Source organism: Condylostylus longicornis, unplaced genomic scaffold (genome assembly GCF_029603195.1).
Source record: "Condylostylus longicornis isolate FDR11 unplaced genomic scaffold, ASM2960319v2 ptg000005l, whole genome shotgun sequence".
NCBI classification, from domain to species: domain Eukaryota; kingdom Metazoa; phylum Arthropoda; class Insecta; order Diptera; family Dolichopodidae; genus Condylostylus; species Condylostylus longicornis.
In genome coordinates, this window is record NW_026577974.1 from 141955 (window position 1) to 162595 (window position 20641).

At 24.1% G+C, this 20641-nt stretch overlaps 1 protein-coding gene across 4 annotated transcripts; it reads left to right on the top strand.

Annotated features, from left to right (window-relative positions):
• The first annotated feature begins 234 nt into the window (after positions 1-234).
• Positions 235-19229, top strand: LOC129614928 (ELAV-like protein 3). Of its 4 annotated transcripts, none has more exons than XM_055529894.1 (8): positions 235-356; positions 13845-14461; positions 14548-14651; positions 14815-14968; positions 15391-15429; positions 16101-16368; positions 16424-16595; positions 18179-19229. In XM_055529894.1, exons 2-8 carry the CDS (start codon positions 14173-14175, stop codon positions 18338-18340), a joined length of 1188 nt encoding a protein of 395 aa, XP_055385869.1. In that variant the 5' UTR covers positions 235-356; positions 13845-14172; the 3' UTR covers positions 18341-19229. The 4 variants fall into 4 exon arrangements, with proteins under 4 accessions (XP_055385869.1, XP_055385865.1, XP_055385861.1 ...); XM_055529890.1 differs by lacking the exon at positions 235-356 and adding an exon at positions 2603-2671; XM_055529886.1 differs by lacking the exon at positions 235-356 and adding an exon at positions 11408-12157.
• Positions 19230-20641: the final 1412 nt, after the last annotated feature.

The window sequence follows — 20641 nt, forward strand, 5'->3', positions numbered from 1 at the left end:
CAATAAAAAAACATTTTCAATGTTTTAAAAAAGTTTTAAATTTACGAATTTTCAAAAATACATTATGATTAAAAATTTGTAATTAATATTTTGAATATTGAAAAAGATCCAATTTTTAAAATCCAGTTAATTTTTTAAAAATACTTTTATATTGGTATCAAAATTATTAAATAAATCATATTGAAGAACTTAACATTTTTAAATTAAAATAATAAGCAAATTTCAAATGCCACAAATTCTTGATAAAAAGCGAACTAATACAATAAATTAAAGAGAGCGTTGTAGCTGAAAATCAATTAAAATTGGCGGCATGATGTATGGAAGAATACGTATGTTCACGTGCTCCGAAAGGTAAGGTAAGTATCAAAGTTAAAGCTATTCCAAAAAGTTATGACTAAATATTGACTAGAACACATATTATCTTGTAATTGAGCTTGTCCAATTTTTATGTTATAAAAGATAATACAAGAAAACCGTTATTGATCAAAGCCATGTTGTTGATATGTTTGGAAATATTAATGTGTTTTAGTTTTGTTTTCGTTTGAGCATCCTAAAAGTTTAATTATACAAATTTCTGGTAGATTTTTGTTGAAATTAATTATTTTTGTTGAAAGTAATTAGTTATGTTCATATGTGAATATGTTATGTTCATATATGAATATGCTATGTTCATATATGAATATGTTATGTTCATATATGAATATGTTATGCTCATATATGAATATGTTACGCTCATATAAGAAGCAACAACAAGTTTTTGGGTGACTTGAAGCATTTCACTGGTAAAAATTCAATAGGTACATCATTTTGGGTGTTTAAGTACAAATGCAAATAAAACAACATACACATATTCAAGTTATTCGTTAATAAGTAATAAAATTATTTCATTTGTAATCATTATCTACCATATAGCAACACATTTTTGTAAAGGGTGTATGTAGAGTGAGTATTTCTTAATTCAGCATATACCAATGCGAGCTGAATTTTGTATTATAATCAAAATAATAAATTTACAAAAATTATAGGTAGATGCATGTTTATATCCTTTGCACTATAATGCATGATGTATTGAGAAAAGGACTCGAAAAGTCATTTCAGTGCGGTTTTTCTCCTATAATTTATATGTGTTTGTGTGCCGGCGGTAGGTATGTAAAATTTATATATAAACAGGTACATGTCCTTAATCGTTGAGTGTATGGATACTCATAAATATTCAGATTATTTCAGTATTAAGTTCAGTGGTCTTTGACACACAAAATTAGATTGGAGAAAGAGCAAAAATAAAATGCTTAAAATTACAAATAAAAGTGTACTTTTAATACATCTACTGCAGCACACGTCTAAGATTCGTTAAATTTTGGTTCAATTATATTGCAAAGATATAAGCAAATTTTTTATTATTTAACTCAAAAATTAATTGTTAATAGCTTACTCTTTTTTTAGTACAAGGCAAATAGTTTTAATAGCTTTAGAAACGTTGAACCTGCTAATGGGGGTAATTGTCTTTTATCGAACATAACTGAAGGGTAATATTAGTAATGATGCTGCTACTACCTGCATAATATTACATATTTAAATTTTATTATATACCACTACATTGACAATAATTGAAATTAACATAATGGAAAATGTCGTCAATTAGATTTTAGATGTGAGTCGAGACATTAAGTATTAGAAAACACTTAATGTTTCGACTCACATCTTGTGATTGTGATTTGTGAGACCTTTCCAATTTTTGTAATTTAACAATGTCTTAATTATGAAATAAATTACACAAAATGACAAATACATATCTACATATATATTTTTTCAAACATTTCTTTTGCAAAATTTAACATATAAAATGTGCATATACACATATATGTATGTATTTTTGACACTATATTGATAGTGTTGTAATCAAAATAATATGTAATAATATGTAATTAAAATAATATTTAATAAAAAAATAATAATATGTACATACATACATATATATGTCGTAATTTTCAGTTTCTTTTCTATAATAGTGTTTTCTAAAGTTAACATTGCTTGTTATACTTGTTATGATTTTTTTAACGTATATACATAGATATGCACAGAAAAAGTTGTGCTTTTTAGCTTCGTCGTCCTAGTAAAAAGAGAAATAAACATTATACTGTATTACCTTTTATTGCAGAATCACGCGAGTAAATACATATTAAAACATTACATTTTTCATTTAGTTCTTGCACTTTTAGAAAGCAAGTTGTGTGTTCTATTTCCTTGAAATCTTTTTTTTTACAGTTGTAAAATTTTCAATCACTTCGAAAATTTTCTCTATAGAATTTTTTATAAATAAATATTTTTTGAGTTACTGAAAGTATTAACTAACATAGTGTGCTTAGTATTAAAAAGAAAAAAATATGAAATTTTTTAATTTAAATATTTATGACAAAATGTTTAATAAACGGAAAAATAGTTTAATTTTTATATGTTTGTAATTAATTAACTTACGCGAAAAATTTTACACGCTAATATTTAAAAATTTTATATTAGTTATTCCAAAGTTAAAGGAAAAAAAAACAAAAAGAAAAGTGCGAACTAAGTAGTATTAATAATATCTATGAATGTATGCATGTTAAAAAAATAATTAAAAAAGGATTTTAACAAAAACTACTAATACATGCATCCTTAAAACTTCTGTGAAATAGTAAATTAATGCATTTGAATAAAATATTGAGAAAGTACACAAATTGAAAGCTTTATCACAAATTCTTTTCCTTTCTCGTTTAAAAGCTCTTGATTTAGCCAACAAATAAAAACTCCAAAAAAAGCATACAAATTCGAATTTCAATTTTCCATTACATTTGAAATAAACTTGCAATTTTTAAACCTTCAATGTATTCCTGCTAAAGTTTTACCATTTTTCTTACTTGTTTGTGTATTAGGCATTCTTACTGTTCTCCAATGATGCATTTGTATGTTTAATACAATCAAGAAAAAAAAAGTGAAAAAGTAAAATCTATTTTATAGTAAATGTGACCATAAATGCGCATAGAATGTGTACAAATATTTTAATAACAAGAAATATAAAAATTTTGCAATTTTAACTCTAAAATATAAAAAAAATAAAACTACGTATACATAATGTTGCATTAATAAAAACAAGGCGTTAAAATTTTTGTAATTGCTAAAAAAAATATATCAAAAAAACAAGAAAAAATCTTACAAAAACACAATGCAAAAAACATAAGATATTGCAATACACGAGTGTAAATTTTAAACATATTGCAAGAAAAAATATAAACAATTAATGATTTTTTTCGCGTTAATTAATAAAATTTTTTTGCAAGAAAAAAATAAATAGTTAGTGAAAAGTTTTTTTTTGCAAAATCATTTTCATTTTGCTGTTTATATCAAGGTACACTTAGATTAAAATGCTCAAAACAGTACATATAATAATTATAACAAAACATCTTAAAGCATACTAAAAAATATATTTTTTTAAAGGTTATCAATAAGAAAAATAATCTATCTTTTCAATTTTGATAATTATGAATTAAAAAAAATTTTTTCGGATATTTTAATTCAAAAAACCATTCCTTATAACTGTGTGACAATGTCAAAAAAATTAAACTTAAATATTTTACAAATTAGCGAATTTTTGCAAGGAAAATTGCTACTATAAAAAAATAGAAATCAGTATATAAATTGCCATACACTTAAAATTAAAATTGGAAGTTAAACAACTGAAAGAAAGTTGAAAACTGCTCTTTCTAACAGAAATAATATTCTAATATAAATTTCAGATACACGAAATTTAATGCGTTTTTGATTTTTTTTTCAGCTAAGTTATAATTCCTGCATTTTTAGTTTTAAGAATACTGTTACTTTTTTAGTTCAACTTATCAGTGTATTGTTCGCCACGATCACTAAAAAATATGCAAACTATTTTAATTTTAATATATTCACATAATTTGTTTGGCTGCATAATTATACAATATATATTTAATTCTTACTGAAATAATTTAATCAACATGTCTATTATTTTTTGATAACAATACTCTTCTAAATACCAAGATCATTATTTTTTCTTCTAAATCTTAATACAATATTTATTTACATACTAAACTTTGAGCTCAAGATAAAAAATCCTGTTTTATTTTATAAGAAGTAATTAAATAGCCTAAAATATACACGTAATTCGGCGACAATACTACATAATAAAGTTATTTAAAAGGTTATTGAGCTCATTATTTTACTATTTACCTGATATTATAGTACATTTTCACGTTTATTATAATATAAAAATAAATAAAAAATAAATGTGTAAAATGCACATATAAAAGTTTTTAACACATATATATTTGGAAGAGCAAATTTGAATCTTTTAAAATTGCAAGTTTCTGAAATGAAAGAAATATGTATCTTGAAAAATATTATTATTTTTATAGAGACTCTTTAGAAAAAATATTAGTTTGTTAATATGTATTTTATATATTACCGTTTGTTAATATGTATTTTATATATTATCGTTTGTTAATATGTATTTTTATATATACCGCACAAATTATACGACATAATTGCAATACGTATACACATATGTATATAAAAAAATTAGATATGAATGAGTACATGCAGGTTTATATTGCTTTCAATCTGAAGAGAGTAAATAAAAAGGATTAAAAAGATTCGTTTCAGCAAAGGATTAATAGTTCACACCCAAAACTAATAGGTGCAAATATCAATAATAGCTAATAAGGTTACATAGCAAAATTACATCGTACAAAGTTTAGCAAAATTATTTTCTTTAGACCTTCCAACATTTCTAAGTTGCCTTTATACATTGTATAAAAGAAGCACGTGATTTTCTTTTTTTTGTTTTTTTTTTTTTTCAGAATAAGTTCAACTATATTACTATATTCAAATAATTTAATAACATTTTTAATTAATGTAATATTTAATTTTCTCACATTGTGTAGTTTTCTCATCCGTATTTTTATCCTGACACAAAATAATGTTAATAGACAAGGGTGTAAGTTAGAGATATTAATTTTTTAATAATAATTTTGTGAATTTCATATTTTAGTTTTTATTATTTCGATTTTTTTTGTTGCATGTTCTTATTTTTTTATAGATCTGTTTAAACATAAAATTGTGCTTTGGAATTTACTATAGTATTGGTGAGTAGAGTGGATGCATTTGCAAATTTTTTAATTCATTTGTTTGAGATGCTGCTACTGCGTTCTGGAGTATTTTCTACATAATAATTCTCTTTATCCTTTTTTTATATTTTCTTCCTTATACGTGCATATATACATATATATTAATTATTCTTCGTTCATTTGAATTTTATTTCTGATTTAAAAGAGTGTCATTTTTATATAGGTATTCGCATCTCCTCATATATTATTATTTAATATAGCAATCACATTGTTATGCTACTTATTAGGTCTGGACATTTCCGCATAACATTTACATTTTTCGCTTCATATGAGTTGGTATTTTATATACGAAGATTTGTATAGAAAAATTTAAAAATTTATATCATATATATGCACATAAACAAGGAATTCTTCTTGAAAACATTTTTAAAAAAAATTGAGTACACCCCTAGCTTTTTTGGAATATTTTACGAAAATTCGAGGAATATGAGAACAAAAAAGTACAATAAAATATTTTTCATAACCGTACATCTATACATGTATGTATATTTTTCCAAATTTTTAAAAGCAAAGTCCAAGCCTGGTAGCACTGAAATGACATTGTTGTAATGTTATTTTTCGTTCTGCTGAATGAATTTTTTGCAATCGTTATATTTTGCTGAACGTAAGAATGATATTCAAAGAAAGAAAAAAATCATTCAACACGAAAAATGAAATAGGGATACGGAGGACTATAGGGATAAATGTTAGCGCTCATTCACTCAATTTTTGTGATATCAGTTGCTTGCATCTATATAATTTCTGTTTTTTCTATATTTGTTCTCTATAAAATAAAATGAAAAATGGAATTAAAGAAAAAAAAAAATCGGAATAAATAAAAAAAATTACTATATTTTTGTTAAATACTCACACTCGTGCAATAAAAAATAGGAAGAAATTAATAGTACAACTAATAGTTTTCTTGTGAATTATTTTGTTAGTTGCACTTTTTTTCTTCTATTTGCTTTATCCTCAAAAATCTTGAGTAATTTTTAGTTTTTATTGATTTGTGTTGGTTGTTGTTCGGATTTTTACGCGTTTTAAAAATTCAAAAAAAAAAAGATACTTAAAAAGTGAAAATAAAGTAAAGATTCGTAAAAAAGTAAAGAAAAGATTCTATGTCAATCTATTCAATTAAATTCAGAGTTTAAAATAGATTAATAGTAAGAATTCACAAAATAAAATGAATATTATTTTATTTCAATAAGAATCATAATTTTGAATTTAAGATTATGCAAATATAAATATACTTTTATGTATAAGTCATTAGCTTCAAAAAATTCATTTGTGAATATTTTGAACCTATACATTTTATTAGAGTTTGCAAAGTTAGAAACTGTTATAAAATTAATTAACAGAAATTTTTTACTTTCTGTTTTGGGATTATATGTTTTTCATATCATTTAAAAATGTATTTTCTATAATAAATTTTCTTAAATATTCATTATAAATTCTAAAATTTAGGATGAAAAATGAAAATTTAAAAATGAAGTTGTTTTAACTTTTAACCTATGATTTAGCTATAATTCGCGTTATATTTCATTTTAAAAAGAATAAAACGAAAGTTGCTTTACCACGTGAATAAATTTATTACATTTTAAAACTATAATACTAAATAAAACAGCGAGGGAGTGGTTAACGATTTTTTTAATTTAAAGTAATGTTATATGAATATTAGAGAAAAAACTTTAGTTCATTTGTCTATACAAATTGTATTAGATTTTCTGAAATATATTGGATATATTGTATATTATAGTTCGTACGCGCTGAAATACATTTGCTCTTAAGAGAGAAGATATTAAGTTCTGAACTCTAAATTGAAAACTTTTATATTTTACTTAAGATTATTATATATACATGTACATATATATATATATATATATATATATATATATATATATGTATATATATATGTATATATGTAATTTTGTACTTCCATGAATTCCCATTCAGTATTTTTACAACATTTGAATGAATGGATATCTTTTTTACGTTTGTTTAAAGCAAAATTTTGATGAAATTAGTACTTTCTAGGGGTGTGTGAATACGAAGGTTCGTTGAAATGTTTCTCATATAAGAATACGTGTAGAGAAAATTCGTAAGTACATAATATTTTACTAAAAAAAATTTGGTTTTATTATAAAAGTGCCTAGAATAATTACATTGAATTTTTTTAATATATGTATGTGTTATGAAAAGATGCTCCCAAATATCCAATTTATAATTTTTTCCTAATATTAAATGTATTTATTGGTACCTGTTATATCAAATATAACATCAGTTTATATTATGTTATTGACTTTTTGACCTATAATTTTAAAATGTGCTATCAATTTTTTATACATATTATATGTATAGAGATAATATGTATTCACGAAAAATTATAATTTGTTGTATGTATTGAGATTAGCAATAATATATTTCAAGGGGAGCATTTTCAATTTTATTAATAATAAACTTTTCTTTCAAAAGACTGAATTAATATCAAGGCATTGATGTAATATAAATTCATAAAAAAAATTTAAGTCACAAAAAAAATTAATTGCTAAAAAAATTAAAATGTTACGAAAAATTTACACAAAAGTAGATACATTTGTAGTAAAATAATTTGACAAAATTTATTAATTTTAACCCAATTATAATTGGTTAATAGTAGGTATAAGTATATTTTTGAAGTATGTTGCTTTCAAGCCCTTTATTAGTCCTTTCAGAAACTATTAATTTGAAGCCTCTACCTTTTTTACAAGGGAAGCTAAAAGCAAAAAAGCTTGGGCATGGCAACATACTTCATTATTTTGTATTCTGCATACTTTCCAAATATCAAGCATTCGAAAAACGTGAATTTTTTCCATTTTGTATTTTTTCAATTTTCTTCATCCCCACAATTTTGAGTAAAAATTTTTAAAACTTTAAGTTTTTTGCGACAGAATTTTGGCCACTTTATTAGGCCTTAATTTAAGTCCTCAAACGTTAAAAAATTTTTCCGATGCAGGAGATATAGCACAAAAATCATTTTTATGTCCAGATTTTAAGGGCTCTAATAATATGTAAAACTTTAAAAATCGTCACCTTTTCCAAATTTTACTGATTTTAAGCTTAAAATTTTCGTAAAAATTCGTTAAAATCCCTGTATTTGGAAAATCGTTGAGTTTTGACAACAAGTTTCAAAAAAAATTTTACCCATTTTTGATGCCCTAAAGTCTAAACAATGATATATATTATATATTATATAATATTGTACTCTTTACTAAATCACCCTGTATAATTATTTTTCTTAACTTACGCAATTAACCCTTGTAATCGAGCATTATGTTAATACCTATTTAAATTTATTTTTTCTTTATTTCAAAGACTGCATAAATTGTTCATCCTAAATATATGCAATCCTTAATGAAATAGTTTGGTATATGAATAAAAGTAATTTAAATAGTGTAGTAAGTGTACATAGATTGTTTTTAGAAGCAGTATTTACACTTGTTGAAAATATGTTTAAATATGAATTTTTCACAAAATATATGTGTAAAAATATGCAAAAAATTCATTTGTATGAAATTCCGGTCTTTAGCCATGATACTTCGCAAATTTTAATTTCGCTCATTTCATATTTAACATGAAATCCATAAATTAATACATAAATAAATAAATGTTTAAGCCATATATTAGTTTTAATTTAGCACTTATTATTTTATTAATGTTGATTTATCAGTTTTCCAAAAAAATTTCGAAATAACATCACTTATTAGTTCCGTCCGCCCGAGGACATGTTTACAAAAACTGAACTTTTACACCCTAATAGTTATAGCCCCTCAAAGACCTAAAATTATAATTTTTCAACTGTTTATTGAAAATTAAATAAATATTAATAATATAATAGAAAATACTACTGAAAGTAATGTCTGGGTTCTTCTACCGCGGCATACACATTTAAGTTTTATTTGAGCTTTAAAAGAGCAAAATGGCCGTTAAAATTTACCTTTAGTTAAAATCCGTGTTTTCCAAATTTTTGGTATCGTTTTTCTTCTAGATGTAGAAGTATTAAATTTTGGCAACTTTTGGACACTAGTAAATATTTTTTTTTCGTTAGAAGAAAAATTTTTTCCACCTTCACCACCTCTCAAGTTATTGCCCCCCCAAAAGTTTGTAAATTTGAAGTTTTGACACCTTATATTTCGAAACAGTAAGCTTTTCCAAAATTATACAAATGCAGGAAGCATCATTAAAATATATGACTATTTTTCTTAACTCTCGCAATTAACTCTTAAATTCAGAAATAATGTTGAAGCCTCTTTTTTATTGCTCCATCCTAATTTTTTTTATTGCTCCATCCTAAAGGTATGTAATATTTGAAATTTTTTCATATGTGAATGAAAGTAATTTTAATAATGTAGTAGTGTATAGCTTTTAAAAGCAGCATTTTCAGTTGTTGAAAGAAAAAATGCTACATTACAAACCATTGGTTCGACCCAACTTTATTTATTCGACTTTTTATGTAGGTTCTTTGAATATATTTCTCAAGTTCTTTGAATTTCTTAAGGTTTAGTAAGAAACAAATTGACATTTTCCAAAATTGACTTTTACGGCCATTTGCAATCATTTCTATAGGATACTTTTCATTCTCTTATTTCGAAGTTTGATTATTTATGCTTAGATTAGTTACATGTAATACACTTACGTATAATATAAAAAAATAGCTTACTTATATTTTGTATACGAAAAGAAAAAAAACTATAATTAAAAATTAAATATAGTCCATGTTGTTAAAAAAATACATACAAATACAATACATATACATACATACATATATGTATTTAATTCATAATATATTTTGATTTAAGATATTTTCAATAAATTTCGGTTTCTTTTGTATTCTCCTTTTTATAATATAAATATGTCTTATCTTATCTAAAAATAAATTAATTTTCCATTTTTTTAAAAAATTCAAAAGTGTAGAAAACTCATGTGATATTTAAAATATTTGTTTCGTCATGTTTTATACATATATTTATGTTATATTTATAGTTTCTACTTTTGATCGTTTTATGTTTATTTTGCTTAGCTATATTTCAGTTTCCTATTATTTTATTAACAAAATTTTTTCACATAGAGAAAAACGGTTTAAATTTTTAAAATATAGTATAGATTATACAACTTTTTTAAGTATGCGTAAAACGCTTTTAAAAATCTAAGTAGGATCTTTCAGTGTAAATATGAATTATCGAAAAAGCTTCTTTATTTCCAGGTCTAAAACTTTAACTCGTCCAGAGACACAGAACAGAAGAGTTGCTCTATGCTTTAGCAGGTGATGGCGGAGTTACCGCGTATATCAGACGCGTGTAATATATTAATTATATAGAAGTATAGTATAAAAGAAATGTTTGTATAAATTCGCCAATTTTATGCATTTATATTTGTCATAAAATGAATCTTCTGATATTTTTGTTAATTAAGATTGATTTTTAAAAAACATTTTTTAAAAGTAGATTTAAAAAATTAAAGAAGAAAATTAAGAAAAGAAAGTCGTGAAGTAATCGCAGAAACTTTGCATCACATATGATAATTATGTAATTCCTCGGATTCTTTATTGTTGGAAGTTTAATATAAGTTAGTGGTTTAGAAAAATAAGTAGATTTTCGAGGTGAAGTTATGTGTGAATATAGAAATATAACAAAAATTTACTAAACATATACTTTAGTTATTTGATTACCTTTCAAGCAGACAGCATGTATCAAACTGGAGGATTTGTCTAAGTTAAATGTTTTCAATAAATCTTAGAAAAATTTTCTATCTTAATAACAAACTCAAGCTCACGATGAAACTTAATCGAAAATGTATTGGCGACTATAAAATTTCCTTTTTTTTAAGTTAAATTTTGCATATAAAAAAGAAAGTAGCTTAATTTTTTTTTATATAGATTTACTGAATTTGATTCATGTTAGATTTAAAATAAGCCAAAAAAATATGCAAAAGTATATATTTTTGCAAACGAAATGTGCTGAATATTATTATTTGGTATTGATCCCATGATTATTTTTCCTTAGTGTATTGGTATATTTTCTCAAAAATTTTCATTCGGAAAATTTCTAATCTTCCACAATAAATTAGAAATTTTCTCTCCTAATTTAAATATTTTCGCTCGAAAAAGACGAAAATACAAACAACAGAAAAAATGTGTTTTAATATTCTTAGTATAAAAAACACTGTCGCGCACGGAAAATCGGAACATTTTATTTTGTTTAAAAATTTAATTTCTTTTAAACTTTTCAGTTCTTTTTGTTTTTAGTTTTTTTTTTTTCGTTTTCCCTTTACTTTTAATTTTTGTTAGTTTCAATTTCTTTCGATATGACTGATTTTAATGAAATATATTAAGAAGAAGAAAAGAAAATTAACTTTTACTTGGTTTATTTTTACGTTAATTTTTTCCTTTTTAAATAAATTTTTTTCTTGCGGGATAAAGAAATCTTATACAAATATAAATAATAAAATTTGTATTTTATTTACATAACTATTAAAAATTTGAATATGGTAAAACTGTAAAAAGAATATATTTTTTGAAGTTATCTGAAAATATCAAATAAAATAATGTTAACATTCCAAAGAAAATCAGATATTTGGGTTAATGTTGTTACTCAAAACGTATTTAATAACATTGATTACGGATTTATGCAATAACCTATTTGTAATGTTATAACTTTATAATTAAAAAAAAATTTTTTTGATGTAGAATCAAATCTTAATACAGTGTCCCAAAATTGTTGTTTTTAACATATTAAAAATTAAATATGAAAGTATCTCTAAAGAAACGAAATCCATAATATATTTAATCAACATTGGGATAATATTACGTAAACACTCACAATACGAAATTTAAGGTTGCTTTGATGACTATTCACTTCAATTTTGTATTTTCATAAGTGTTAAAAGTGATTTTTTTAATTTTTTTTAATTTCGATTGGCCTTTTATATGATTTGAATATGGAAGAATACAAAGAGAAGTAAGTATAAGTTCAGGTAGTTTTTTACAGTAACAATAAATTATTGTAACATGATTTAATTGTGTTGTAGAAGATTCTAGCAACACTTATTTTTGCTGCTACTTATTAATTGGCAGCATTATCAATTTATTTAGCAATTCTTACGCCGCTGTTGGATTTATACTTTGCCAATTGATTTAAAGACAGTATTTTAAAAATAAATGATTTCAAATATATAGTAATGTATGTATGTATATATGTCTATGTGCTTTTTTTTACTTAATAATGTACGTTCAAATATTAATTTAAATTTTTTGCTATCTTGTACATGCAATGCTTAATCTATTCAAAACTCCTATTTGCTATTTAGCTTTTTCAACGTTTTTAATTATATATTACAATATATATTACATAATTATACTTGAATGTGCACGCTTTGAGTAGCATCTCAACTATTTAACACAATTTTTTCTATTCTATATGCTTTAAATATTTTGGTTTTACATACATAAGTATAATAGGTACTGTTTACATATTAAATACATACTTTTTTTTATTTTTAATGGCAATTATATGTAATACACACATATTCCAAAAAAAACCTTTTATAGAATAAAAAATATACTTTATATACGTACATAATACATAATTTCATTTTTTATATAAAAACATACATCTAACTTCATTTTTTATATTCAAGTTTGTTGCTCTTTTTACTCTTCTTTCTAAATTCCAAAGTTTGTATTTTGTCTTTCTAAACATTTATATTCTCAAAACCAAATAATTTTTATTGTGGAGTCAAATTTTTTGACATTTATGACAAAAAGGTAAAACTTAAATTGATGCGACCATCGAAATTTTTTATTTTATTCATTTTTTGCCTTTGTTTTGATATACATATACCCTTATTTATTTATTAATGATTAAATTATTTGTTTCCTTTTTTAACCCTTGACTACTTTTCGATGAATTTATTAATAATAATAACAATAGTGTAACAATCTACCTCAAAATCTTTTTTCTATATAAAAAATAGCGATAATAATATTCCACTTTGGAGTTACCATTTTTTTATATTAAGTATTTAAACGTCTTTATGCAGTAGCAGTTTAATAAAGTTTACTATTATTTTAAAAATTTGAAATACAGATTAAAATATGAGAAAAAATCTCCTGACCTTTGTCAAATTAGGTTGAGAAATAACATAGATGAAATTACTGGAAGTAATTTTTCAGTAGTAAATGAAAGATAAATAAGTATAAAAGCATTATAATATAACATAAGACTTCACTAGTCCCTGTAATCTTACTCTAAGAGTCCAGACAGTTTTCGTGTAAGGCACTTCAAATACAGAAACATTAAAGAAGTACTTTAGAATGTTTCACATAAATGTTAGTGCGGAGTAATTGCCGAGAATATTAAAAGTGAAACAGTAAGGAAAAGTAGTACACCATGTACATATAGTATACATAAATAACAGTAAACTAATTGTGTTTGATTCTACTTTTGATTTCTTAAATATAAATTAAAAGATCTAACACGTAACAACTATGAAAAAATTATTTTCATAAAAAATTAACGAAAATACCTGAATTTTAATTTTTTTAAAAACTAATGTTATAAATCTCCTTTTAACAGTCAAAAATTTTTATTAAATGCATGACTATTATCCGATTTTGTATTATTGGTTTTTTTTACTATCTTTCAGAGAAATATTAAACGACCGTAAAAGAAATCAAGTGAGCAAAATTCATTAAGGTGTTATAGTTTTTCTATCAAAAATTAAATTTTAAGAACGAAACATCAGTATTATTTAAATATTTTTTTAATACGAAAAAGTAACATTTTGCAAAAAAAAGTTTTATACTGTAGACTTTTATACAAATAAAAATAAAGATTAAAACAGTTTTAAGACGAATTATTTGGTTTTCAAAAATATTACATATTAAATTTTTTTGGCATTGAACTGGGATTATAAATAAATTTTTTTTAAATACGAATAAAACGAATTAAATAATACCAAAAAATTTTGTGTAATGATGACTAGCGGTATGATGGAAGGGCAACAGAACAATGGTGGTAATCAATCCAACGTTAGTGGAACTGGAACTGTTAACACTGGAAATAATTTGGGAAGCGGAAGTGTAGGTGCCGTTGCCGGTGGCGCAGGAACTGGTGGTGGTAGTAGTAGCAGTGTAGATGATTCAAAAACAAATTTGATTGTTAATTATTTACCGCAAACAATGAATCAAGAAGAGATTCGATCTTTATTTGCTAGTATTGGTGAGGTTGAAAGCTGTAAACTAATTCGAGATAAGGCAACAGGTAATCAATTTATTATGGAAATATCGTACATTTATGTAAATATATATGTTTATATTTTTGTGCGCTTTTTTATTTAAATATTTTAGGCCAGAGTCTTGGTTATGGTTTTGTCAATTATCAAAGACAAGAGGACGCAGAAAAGGCTATTAATACACTGAATGGACTACGTTTACAAAATAAAACTATTAAAGTAAATTATCAAATATTAAAATAACTTAGTACAAAAGTAATAATAACAATTTTGTTCAATTTAAAAATTATATGAACTTGGAAATTGGTATTTAAAAACTATAACTTTAACTCATAATCTTATTTTAAATCTTGCTACAATAAATTACGTGCGATAATTGTAGGTATCAATCGCCCGTCCGAGTTCAGATGCAATTAAGGGAGCAAATTTATACGTTTCTGGTCTTCCAAAAAACATGACGCAGATAGATTTGGAACAATTGTTCAATCCATATGGAAAAATAATTACCTCAAGAATTTTATGCGACAATATAAGTGGTAAGTAAATGCAAACCCAAACAGGAAACTAATATGTATTAAAATACGTATATGTAAGTTTATTAAAAATTAAACATTAAATTTTTAATTAAAAAATCTTTGATATTGTTTTGTGGGAGAGTGGTAGAATAAATTTCCCGTGTACATAAATAAGACTTATTTTCATATTAAAATAAATTATTATAAAGAATAAATATAAATAGTTAATTTCATTTAAAATGGCAAAACTTTTTACAAGAAGTTGGTAGTTTTAAGAAAGTTTATAATAATTTAGATTAACATGAAAGTCACCCGCAAATCTTGTTTTAGTCATATGTTTCACATAATTCATTTTGCTTAAAAAGTTTTTATTTAATTTTGTTACAAAATTTCTTGTTTAGTTTTTTATATTTTATATTTTTCCAATTTTTCTTTTTTCAAAGACCAACACTTTATTCCTCCCAGTGGATCCAACAGTTCTGGTAGGTAAAAACAAATGAGAAGTAAAATTTGTTGCTTTTTATTTTGAATGTTTTCCTTCATTGACTTCATTTGCTTTTTTTACGCATTTAAAATGGTTCTTTAAAGCTAAGTGAAGATTATACATCTTTCAATTTATGTTTATAAATTATAGTAGTCTTTTTTGGGGTTTCTTAAATAATTTTTTGATTTGAAATATTAATATTTAATTTTTATGCGAATATCAATCGTTTTATGTAAAAAACACTTTAAAGCTAATTGTAACCCGTTTTGACTTTGGGGACTTTTGTAGAAAGCTCTATTAGGACACGCCATGGTATTTTCGTTAAAAAATTGAAATTATTTTCTTTCACATACTTATTTACAAAAGTTGTCTATAAAATTTTTAGAGATAATTTCAAAAAGAAACCCTGGTTTTGAATTAATATGTATGTAATTAAAATGTTTGTGTTTATTTTGAATTTTGAAATTTGTTTCATCAAATTCACAAATTTTTATTTTACTAAAACCTCTTATACATACATCCTTTACGGCTTATAAGTTTATAGTATATTTTATACTAACATTGTTTCTTTTTAACATTTTACACATTTCGTTTAAGAAAAATAAACTTTTTTGGATGTTTACATTCATTTGTAGTTAAATTCTTTATGTAATATTTATATAATTCAAGGTCTTTCTAAAGGGGTTGGATTCATTCGATTCGATCAACGTTTTGAGGCTGAACGTGCAATTAAGGAATTGAATGGAACCGTACCGAAAAATGCCACCGATCCCATTACAGTAAAATTTGCCAACAACCCAAGTAGTAATAAAACAATGCAACCTTTGGCAGCATATATGCAACCACAGAACCCACGTGCGACTAGGTACTCTGGAGCAGCGGCAGCAGCAGCTGTAGCCGCGGCTGGACTTCATCCTACAGCTGCAGGACGTTACAGGTTGTAGTTTAAAAAGTTTAAGTCTATTTGAAATTTTATATATAAATAATTGAAGGTATTCACCTTTAACTAATGATTTGTTAGCAAATACGATGATACCTAGTGCTGCGGCTGCAATAGGGGGTGGATCCTGCTGGTGCATATTCGTGTACAATCTAGCTCCTGAAACTGAGGACAACGTTTTATGGCAATTATTTGGTCCTTTCGGTGCTGTACAATCTGTTAAGGTATTTGCTTCGTATTAAATTTTCAAATTTGAAGATCTTTTTCGTTTAAATATTCTTCTGTTATTGAAGTATCTACACACATTACAATTCCTTACACATATACATTACAGTTGAAAGAGTTTTAAAATTTTACAAGAGAAATTTAATTTTGGGTGTAGAAAAATGGGAGCTTTCAAAAACAATAAATGTTTTATTTTGGGTTTCATTTCATCATATTTTACTGTTGAATTTTCTATTATTTGTATTTCATTTAATTTTTCTTCCACAGTGAGGGTTCTGCGAAAACTGTTTTCACGATCGTTTCGATTCGCTGATGACAAATACACGGTTTCAGTAGGTCTCTACGCATTACTTCATTGAGCTAATTTATTAATTTTTTTGTGGAACGCGAAAATTTGGAAGAACATTGTGAAATATACAACCAGTAAAATGACACTAACTCACTTTTAAAGCATCCTTGAATGGAAAAACCTTAAAATTTCATTAATTAACTTAATTTCAATACTTAAATATAATAGTTTCGTTTAATAGATACGAACGTATAGCAATGCTTATATTTTTCACCAATTGGAAAACTTCTCGGCTGGTTGACAAATTCTACAAATTTCATGATTAGTTGTATGGTTTTTATTTTCGTTTGTAACAATAGAGATCCTGAGAGTGAATGATTTCATATAAAATCTTATTTTGAAGTAGTTCAATGGAATATAGGTCACTTTAGTGGAGTCTGAAAATTAGATCCTTGACTTAGATATTTGATTATGTACCACAACTTACTAACTTGAACATTTGCTTATGTGCGCAAAATTATAGCAAAACCTAAAAAAAATTAAATCAAAAATCTCTTCAGTAAGTTCTGAATTGATGATTTACCCAAAATTATTCACAAACCAAATAGGGAGACAACTTGCAAATATGAACCAAAAAAGGAAACAACTTGCAAATATGAAACATTTTTGACGTGTTTTTGCGAAAGAAGTATAATTTTTACTTAGAAATTTTTTAGAACTCGACCTTGTACATATTAAGTATTTTTGGAAAAATCTCGAAAATTTCTACAATTTTTTTTAGAAAAATTTTGAAATTCGCGCCCACGTAGCCGGTGCCCGATGCTCAATTAACATATACATCCAATTAAATTCACCTTTTCTAATAATTTTGTAATCTTACTTTTTATAATATAGTTTTTATAGCCATATTTTTTACATTTTCCGGGAAAAATAATTTTATCATTATGAATTTGAAATAAAAACACATTATAAATTTAGTTATTAGAAGGTTGAATCGGTTATTTTATGAATTTGATATTAACGGTTTATTATGTGCGTATTAAACCTTGTAAATATTTTTAGGTAATTCGTGATCTTCAATCAAGTAAATGTAAAGGATTTGGTTTTGTAACAATGACCAATTATGATAAAATTAGAACTTAATATGTACAAGGTCGAGTTCTAATTTTATCATTATGAATTTGAAATAAAAACACATTATAAATTTAGTTATTAGAAGGTTCAATCGGTTATTTTATGAATTTGATATTAACAGTTTATTATGTGCGTATTAAACCTTGTAAATATTTTTAGGTAATTCGTGATCTTCAATCAAGTAAATGTAAAGGATTTGGTTTTGTAACAATGACCAATTATGATGAGGCCGCAATTGCAATTCAATCTTTAAATGGTTACACATTGGGTAATCGTGTATTACAAGTTAGTTTTAAAACTAATAAAACGAAGCAAACATAATTAGCGGCTGTCGTTGCGCAGCAACAAATTGTTCAGCAACAGCAACAACGAAATAAGTCTGTTAACAATTTTCAACCTCATCAACAGCAATATCAACATCAACAGCAATTCAAACAACAAATTCAAACACACCAACAACAATTTCTTGGCCAAAACCACCCTCTTTTTCAAAATCCTCCATCCCATCATTCACATAATCAAAATCATCAACAGACCGTATTTCAGTTGCAACAACAGCTGCGTCAACATCAAGAATTGCAACACCAAAATCTTTCGCTAGCTGCTGCGGCAGCTATTCTACAAAAATTTAATAACAAAAACCATAACAAAATGCGATTTTAAATCATCATTAAAATCGTATTATTTAAATACGTACATAAATTTTTTTAAGTTTTGTAATTTAGGTAGCAGTAATTTATTTATTTTTACTTTTTTTTTTGAATATTTGAATTAACAATGAATTTGTTTTATTTATTTTTGTTTTAAGACTAAAATTGAACGTTTTTAAAAATTAAAAAAAAAACAACTGTTTATAAAATCTACTCAAAAAGTTTAAAATATGACTTTTTCTGACATTTCACAATATTAAAAATGTACTTTTAAATTACGTTTTTCTAAGATAAACATTTATGATTACGTTTTTTTATTAATATTATAATTTTTTTTGCGTACATATATGAATAAATTTATAAACAAATTTTTTTTAGATTGATTTTTTTGTTTATACTGCTTGATACTAAAAAATATCACAATTATGCAAGTCGTCTTATTTTTACTTTAAATTTTTATTTTAATCTATCGGTTCTAATTTTATGTTTATAATTTTTGAAGCAAATTAAACATAAGAACATTTTAAATAATTACTACTCAAATATTATGAAACCAAATAATATACTATTATTATGTTATATATATAATAAAAGTCTTAAAAAAATTAAAAAAAGTAAAGTTTAAACTAAATACATAGATAAATTGTTGAAAATGTAGTTTCAATAATTTTGCATCAATATATCTGGAAAATTTTGTTTCCTAATATTTTGAATATATTTTAGCTACATTTCAATTTTATAATTAATAAAAATGAATATTAAAATGCATTACTTATAAAAGTAGATAAATTGGATTTTCAAGTCTTTGAGATTATGTAAATACTCAACCATTGCGGAAAATTAGTTAATAATTAAAAATTTGCAGATCTTACATATTTGGAATTAAAACATTTAGTCAATCAAATTAAAATTATAACTTCAAAAAACCAAATATGGAAATTATAATAAAAAAAAAAAGTATCAAATAATTTATTTCAAAAAAACCCTTATGTGTAGAAAACTGGATTGCAACTTTTTGTTTTATCAATGAATTTTAAAATTGTTTTGTATTTGGTTTTTGTGCATTTAACAGGAATTTGATAACAATCCTTTTTTTATGAATAATGGTTTTCATTATCAATATTTTACATTTTATGACATTATATTACACAATTCCAGTTTTATAGAAACAATCAAAAATACATTTAAAATATAAACTCTTTTAGAATAATCGAATAATATTAATAAATAGTTAAAAAAAATAACTCATATTTTGATTACTTACATAATTCTAATATGCAATAATCTTAAGTAAATTTACGAATAGTTATTTAAAGTCAGCAATCGAAAATTTTGAAAATAAGCGTTTAAAACCACAAAATGAAATCTAAACATAGAAGTAATTATGCCAAACGTGCATACAGATTTAAACTGTACTTAATTAAGATTAACATTAACAAATAAAGTTTTAAAAAAAATTGAATTCTATACAAAACCAACAGATTATATTATTTATTGACATGTGTAAAGTACACATTTCCGTTAATGTTTTTAATTTATTTTAATATACATCCACAAAAATTTTTTATATAATTTTCCTGTAGAAAAGAGTAAAACTAAAAATTGCAACTACATGTATTTAGGTATGTAAAATAAAATTTATAAATACATACAATAAAACGTTTTGAGCAATAATGTAAAAAAATTATATTACATGTATTTAAAAACGAAGTAATAAAAATAATGAAATCTTTTAAATATAATTTTAATTTAGTTTAAGTGTGTATTCATTTGTGTCTACAAAATATGCTTCTTTTTCTTTTGAATTATGATTTTTTTAAACAATTTTTATAACAAGTATTTTAAAATACATTTTTATAATTTTATTTTATGGTTAAAATTTATTCGCCCATGGAACCTTAAAATTAATAATAAATCTACATATATGCATGAATTCAAGATTAGGGACCTGCCTCTATTATTTTCAGATATT

Excerpts from the sequence above, each read along its gene's own strand:
- LOC129614928 (XM_055529894.1), top strand. The coding sequence starts at position 14,173 with ATGATGACTAGCGGTATGATGGAAGGGCAACAGAACAATGGTGGTAAT. Across the intron at positions 14,969-15,390 it reads TTTATGCGACAATATAAGTG|ACCAACACTTTATTCCTCCC; the intron begins GTAAGTAAATGC and ends CTTTTTTCAAAG. Across the intron at positions 16,369-16,423 it reads ACAGCTGCAGGACGTTACAG|GTATTCACCTTTAACTAATG; the intron begins GTTGTAGTTTAA and ends AAATAATTGAAG.